This window comes from Portunus trituberculatus, chromosome 19 (genome assembly GCF_017591435.1).
Source record: "Portunus trituberculatus isolate SZX2019 chromosome 19, ASM1759143v1, whole genome shotgun sequence".
Lineage (NCBI taxonomy): Eukaryota > Metazoa > Arthropoda > Malacostraca > Decapoda > Portunidae > Portunus > Portunus trituberculatus.
The window spans coordinates 6385001-6392500 of NC_059273.1; the positions used below are offsets into that span (position 1 = coordinate 6385001).

At 42.4% G+C, this 7500-nt stretch overlaps 1 protein-coding gene across 4 annotated transcripts in view; it reads right to left on the minus strand.

The window, feature by feature from the left end:
• Positions 1 to 7500, minus strand: part of LOC123506058 (protein amalgam-like) — a 368181-nt gene that overhangs the window by 17825 nt on the left and 342856 nt on the right. For 2 of the 4 annotated variants that reach the window (XM_045257904.1, XM_045257905.1), the window contains one exon: positions 2489 to 2667. In XM_045257904.1, the coding sequence (XP_045113839.1) occupies positions 2489 to 2561 (73 nt within the window). In that variant the 5' untranslated portion in view covers positions 2562 to 2667. Of the gene's footprint in view, positions 1 to 2488; positions 2668 to 7487 lie in introns of all 4 variants that reach the window. The other 2 variants (XM_045257903.1, XM_045257906.1) reach the window with 2 other exon arrangements.

Sequence of the window (7500 nt, forward strand, 5' to 3'; positions counted from 1 at the left end):
CACCGGGACAACAAGGTCACAACTCCTCGATTTACATCCCGTACCTACTCACTGTTAGGTGAACAGGGGCTACACGTGAAAGGAGACACACCCAAATATCTCCACCCGGCCGGGGAATCGAACCCCGGTCATCTGGCTTGTGAAGCCAGCGCTCTAACCACTGAGCTACCGGGCCGTGTGTGTGTGTGTGTGTGTGAGAGAGCAAGTAATAACATTAGAATAATATATACTAATGAAAACAAACTCTCCTGTCCATCAAGCGTATCTACAAAAATAAGGATTTCTTGAAAATGAATGTTTGCTGGCTAGAATGTAGTCAGGTTGTGTTAGCAGAGGGCATTATGCATAACAAAACCAACTTTTTGTAATGCACTGTTCACTCTATAAATATCATGAATACATTATTTGCAACAAATATTTTTATCACTTTAGCAATTACATGCTTACTTCACCATTTCAATTTAGTGAATTTAGTATTACATGTAAAATGTGGATATGCATTATATATTGCTGACGTTATTATGTAGAGAAGTGTTGAATTTTATTGCCACCTCCACTGCCTCTGTTGATCCCCCATTCCCCACCCCATCACCCAGCCATGCCAGTGCCCCCAACCCCCTCACCACTGCCCTTCCCAGCCTGACACCGCCATCCCCTTCCCGGCCCTTTCACTGCACCGATGCCATGATCACTACGGCCTCACACTACACCTCCATCACGCCTATTCCAAACTACTATTACAACACTATCACCAGCAACAACAACACAATCATAAACAAAGCCAGTCACTACTACTACCATTATCGATATTACAACAGCAGCCACATTTCTAACAACACTACCGTCACAATCAGTACCATATGAGTGAGGAGAGTCGGCAGCACTGACCTATTGACAAGAAATACAATCTTTAGGCGGGTAAAACTGAATAAGGGTAATAATCACGATCATCATCATCAGCAGCTTGCATGAATTCCACCACAGCATAAAGAACAAGCTAATCCACAAGACAAAGCCTCAAATAACACCACAACTAGCGAGCAGATTAGGAACGTTACAGTGCAATGAGAGAACACGTGACAAAAGCTCGTATTCTCAAACACTTCTATGCTCCACCTCTACTATTTCAAAAGGTTTTATTTAAAATTTACACGAGGTTTTTTTTAGACGTTTTTACTGTTCAAGAGGTAGATTAACAACATTTCTACATGGTTAGCTGGAGAAACACTCCTGAAAACCCCGCTTATCATGTCTGTGGCCTTGGAAAACAGTGGCGGTGAGAGATTGTGAATACGGACCTAACACCCACAAAGACAGATAGAGAAAGCACATGACGCCCACTTAGAGAGACAGACCGTAAGTGATACAAACACACACACAACACACAGGAAGAAAATACGTCACGGATATTATAAAAAAGAAGAAAGAAAATATAAACCGGCAGTAAAAACACACAAGCGAAACCTGTTGGAACAAAACGCGCAATGAAACGCATGAAGCACAGCGCTCTCCCTCATTAAAGCGGCGAAAATAAAAAGATATCGAAACAAAAATAATTATTGCATAGAGGACACTGTGTCATTAAAATTCGTAACGAGAGAGAGAGAGAGAGAGAGAGAGAGAGAGAGAGAGAGAGAGAGAGAGAGAGAGAGAGAGAGAGAGAGAGAGAGAGAGAGAGAGACTTCAACTGTATAAAAAAATCCGAGTAAATTCAACAGAAAACATTCTTTTGAAATGACATGAACAGAGAAAGCACGACACACACACACACACATACACACACACACACACACACACACACACACACACACACTCGAACGCACACACGAATACACCTTTTAGTGGGAAACATGGCCGCCCATAAAACGTAATATTACAATCCACCAGAGTGAGGCAAAATAAAGTGTTTGGAATATGGTGGAGTGAAGCGCGGGGTGACATTGACGTTGCCTCGATAAGTGAAGGGGAGAGAACACCTTTTGTGTGGAGATAATATTGGCAGTTAATCTTTTTTTCTGCCTCCATTGTCACGTCACGCTCATCGCTTCCTTTCATCAGGGAATAAAAGAAACTTGGTATTATTAAAAGAAGGAAGCTAATGAAAGCCAGATTATGGAGAAAATGGCACGAAAAGTCATATTTCAGGAAGAGAAAAAGATGGCTATTGAACAAGAGAGAGAGAGAGAGAGAGAGAGAGAGAGAGAGAGAGAGAGAGAGAGAGAGAGAGAGAGAGAGAGAGAGGAAAAAAAGAAAAAAAGTGCTGACACATATAGGAGAAATAAAGTAATAAAAAAGCCAGATGAGAGGAGGGAAACTATACAAAATAATATTGAGAGATGAACAAAATAAACATAAAAACGAGCACGGAGTTTTATCGAGCCGCTGAAAATTAAGAAAACGAAACATTTCATGGGCAAAATAAATATCTCTTCCATCAGGATCACGATTCCATTGGTGTCATGCGAGTCACGAGAAGGTTTTGACTCACCTTGAGGGGTCAGCAGCAGCAGGGTGAGGCCGACCCAGGCTAGGTGACGCTCTACGGTGGCGGAGCAGGTCATGGCGTGGCGGGGGCGGGCGGGGAGGGCGGGGGCGAGGATAGGGAGTGTGCGTGGCACTCTCTCCCACTGTTGCTGGCGACGCCCGGCTTCCTCGTAATGTCCTCAGCTGTTGGTGGTGATGGCGGTGTTAGTGTGTGTCTCTTGTGAGTGTTCCGCTTTTTAATATATTTCTTCTCTGCGGCACAGTTAATATTTTAAAGTTTTGTAAAAGCAGTAATTTAGTTTTACGACTGGAATCACGGAAGCGAAAATAACGCACTCGTTTCGCTCTAGCTTCGCTTTGCGGCGGCCGCAGTATTGCTGACCGCCACAAAGTTTGTTTCTGTTACGGATTATTGCTGTCGAGTCCCTTCCCAGGACAAAATCCAGACGGCTTCCCTTACGACTCCCGCCGGCCACACTCACACACACACACACACACACACACACACACACACACACACACACACACACACACATATTCTCTCTCTCTCTCTCTCTCTCTCTCTCTCTCTCTCTCTCTCTCTCTCTCTTTCTCTCTCTCTCTGATATAATTTTATCTCCTGAAGTCTCCTGGTCCGGCCAAAGGCATACGAATAATAAACAAGCCTCACTCATGAGATAAACTAATATGTAAATAAAATAACAAGAGGAGAATAGAGGAGCAGTTGGCCATTTTGTTTAAGAAATAATTAAGTCATAGGAAAGAAGAAAACAGAGACAGGTCGAGAACTCTAGAGTTGATCAGCATTGGTACTGGTGTGGAGGACAGAAAAATAAGCGAAGAAAAGGTAGGAAAAAAAAATGTAAAGAGAATCCCCGGGAGGGAAGGGGAGACAAGAAGCTGGCACGGTCAGACGAGCATCCCGGCGCAAGATAGCAAGAGATGGATGTAAGTAACACTGAGGCGGTGAGGAGCTGAACACAGTCAGAGGAGAGGAAGCGATAAGATGAAAAGCTGTGGCTTGAGCCTCCCAATACAGGAGCAGTGTTCCATACATAGACGAATAGAGTTGAATTATAGAGTTAGCAACTGGAAGGAGAAAAATAATGTGTTGCCATGACACAGAGATCAACCAACTTCATAGAGATTGTTTCAACAAGAAATAAATTGTGGAATTTTTAGATGAGAGGTTTAGAAAAGAAAGACAGTCCAAGAAGATCAAGTGGAGAGGAAGAAGACAGATGAGTGTTGAGGGAATTGTTCTTGAAGGTTGTGTCAAATAAATAGATGAAAGAACTGAGTTTTGAAGCTTTGAACAAGTTAAAGTTTGTTTAATCAGATCCAGAAATTATAGAAAAGTCAAAAGTTAGTTGTTCTGTGGCCAATTCTATTCATGAAAAAAACGTAACATCAAGAAATGTAGGGCAGTCATCAATGCAAGAGTGAGTAAGAGTGAATAGGACAAGAAATCTGGCTGAGATAATTCATGAATAATATGTGGGACAAGACTTGAGGAACTCCACTGGCTCCACTACTCTAACAAAGCACTGTAAAACGACCTGATAGGAAACATGAGTTAAAGATGCAGGTAGATAGAGTCAGAATGAGGGAAGCTTAGAAGTTAAAGTCTCTTCACGCACTAAAGGCAAGAGCAAAGCTTTCCCTAACATCACTATAACTAAGACAGAAAAAAAGAAAAAAACTGGAAAATTGTTAGTGGATAATCTTTTACAAAATCCATACTGATGATCACACGCACACACACACACACACACACACACACACACACACACACACATGTACAGTACCTAGACAGAGAGGTACGAGTAGATATAAAACTCTGTGTGTTCTCCATCACTCAATAAATATTACCTCACGCCATTACGTCGTTGGTATTTCTGCATGTGAAACTTTCAGATTTTTGCTCTCCATGTGACATTTCTTGCTTTTTCAGCTCACCAATGTTACAAATAATTTTTTTTTGTGCCATTATCCTCCCCGGGACAAAAAAGAAGAAAGAAAAAAAGTCAGCAGGCGTCGCAAGGCAGAGTGCATGCCTCATCTCGCCCTGCGTGCGTTAATACGTGCGTGCGTTGGTGTTCTCTCTGCGCGCTAAATCTTGCCCAGCTTTTTAATTCCATCCATCGTCACCTTACCTCGCCTCACCGTGGAGCCCTCAGTGGATCCACAACACTTGCAACACATCCCATTTGTATCTATTGATTTCCTCAATAACACAACTGAGTCTTCCTGGTGCCAAAAGACGTTACGTGCATGTTAAAGGTGAGCACATCAGATTGTCGCTACTCCACCAGCGACTTAAAACCACCACCAACACCACCACCGCCAACACAAACACCACTGTCATCACCGCTAACACAAATACAAACAATAATAACAATAATAATAACAGTAACAATAATAGTGTCATTTCTCAAATCCTTGCAGCAATAATAATAATAGTAATGATCGTGGGTGATAACAATAATAATAATAATAATAATAATAATAATAATAATAATAATAATAATAATAAAAAAACAATAACAAAAACAACATTCCAGGATGCAGGAAAGGGTGAGCGGGGCAGGCGGGGTCTAAGGTGAAGCCCTCCAAGCTTCCTTCGGGAAAAGTAACTCTCCCCTTGACATCGACCGTGAAGCCTGAATGATGAAACTAGTTGGAAATAAAAACAATTTGTTCTTGGTCTGGTTTTCCCTTTTCACATCGGCAGACTTGTCTGGATACGTCAGTTCAATACAATGGTAGTAAAGCACGAGCAATTCTCCCCTCGAACAAGTGCGTCAGAGATAAGACACTGCGTCAAGCGACAGCTTCAGGAGTGTGTCGTGCAGCAAGGGGGCGGGCTGGGGGTGGCGGCCCCCACAGCCACACCCTGACCATCTCGAACTAACGCTCTAGAAAGATATCACGTGCCCAGCCCCAAGACGTGCCGTACCGCACCATACCTACGTACTGTACATCACTCAAACCAGAGACAGGCGAAGGTGATCAGCTGGAGGGATTCCGAGATGGCATCACCCCAGACAAGCTTTACTTTCCTCTGGTGTTATCGTATCATTGTTGAAAGATGCAGGTCCTTGTGAGCCAATCTCTGCCGCACAGAGTTACCGTATACTCTTCAATCACTCTACACTACAAAGCTCTATTGCATTATCAAAACAAAATATCGCGCTTTTCATCCAATCCTTGACAAAAGAGTGTTATAGAATAATTGCTGAAATAAAACACCGTATCTTTTATTCACTCAGTGCCACAAAGTTTTGCCGTATTAAGGTAAAAAAAAAAAAAAAAAAAAAATTACATTTTTTAATAACTTTCTGCCCAATGTTATTCCTTTAAGCTCAAATCTTTGTGTATTTATTACCTTTATTTCTGGTAAGGGTTTACTTACTGGTACAGACGAATTGCCGCGTAGAAAGATTACATAATGAAAAGTAATAATTTCCAGTGCTGTGCTAAAACATGTAAGTTTCTAAAATGAAAGAGCAAGAGCAGCGACAGTAACAGTATCGCTCTGCACAGATGGCTCGGCCTGCATAATTAAATATAAAGAATAAAAGTACGATTACCTGCTTCTATAATCATATGTACGTCAAATCGCGCCATACGGCAAATGTAATTATGAATAATCTTTCTGGGTGACAAATTATATAGACGCAATCTGGTGCGTCAGCGACTACGGCAAATGGAATCACCAGAAAGTATTTCAACTATAATCATGATTAATTTCGATGATGCGCGAAGGTGATGAAGGTATAATTATTCCCGGCATTGCTGCACCAACTATCTTATATTTATTTGTTGGTAATTGTATGTATTTAGAATGAGGAGCAGCAGCCTTTGCGTCACGTTTATCCTGCCAATAATTGTGTGTGTTTTGTTTTGTATTCCCTTGAGTGTTATCACTTCCTGCACGCCAACCAAACCACCCTTGCGAACAACCTGTACTGAATCCCACCACAACCACGAAAGAAAGAGAGAGAGAGAGAGAGAGAGAGAGAGAGAGAGAGAGAGAGAGAGAGAGTGATCCAGGAGGTCAGCTAGTTTATTATGAGTGTATTTGTTCATCTGTATGGTATTAGCAACAAATTGCGTGTGAGAGAAAGCCATATATAGACAAAAAAAGGTTGTGGTGGTGGTGGTGGTGGTGGTGGTGGTGTGTGTGTGTGTGCGTGTGTGTGTGTGTGTGTGTGTGTGTGTGTGTGTGTGTGTGTGTGTGTGTGTGTGTGTGTGTGTGTGCGTCAGAATGCGAACTCTTTTGTAAGTTGAGAAAGAAAATATTGGGCCACCATCAGAGTCCCCTGAGAGCCTGTGCCGTCTGTGTCACCGCGGCACCTGACAGGTATGAACACACGTGAGTGTGAGGGACGGCATATGCACGATTGGAAATGCCACGGGACGAAAGAAGACGGACTTGGAACACCAGCATCAGTTATGAAACAATCCGATCCTAGTCTTACTTCACCCTCGCCTCGGTCACATGTGTGGAATGATCGCGGGTAAAACATACATGCATAACTAAATAACTATCGCCTTCTGGTCCTCGCTCTTTTTTTCTAGGCATCACTTTGCTAAGATCGCATTGGAAGGACATTTCATATGCAGAAGCACCAGATGAAGCTCTCAGGTCACTTCGTATTATTTCATTTCAGTATTTTTTCTGACCCGATGCGAAAGAAAAAAGTTTGAAGCACTAAAGATAACTGAGTGCTGGCAGTATTAAAAACCTCTCTAAGGACAAACACTTGATACGAGAACAAAGGCTTATATTTAGAGTCTTTCTAATGAGAGGTAAGGCAGAATACAGCACCGTCTGTGGGAGGGTTGTGCCAGCGTTGACATGACAACCTCCATGGGCTTCAGGATGCTGCCCACACAGGATATGACACTTGCCATTAATGAGTATTAGGGTGATGAAAAGTGTCCACCCTCTGCTTCCCTGTTGACACCACGAACTGATGAAAAAAAGAGAAGCAAACCTAAAAGTAAACG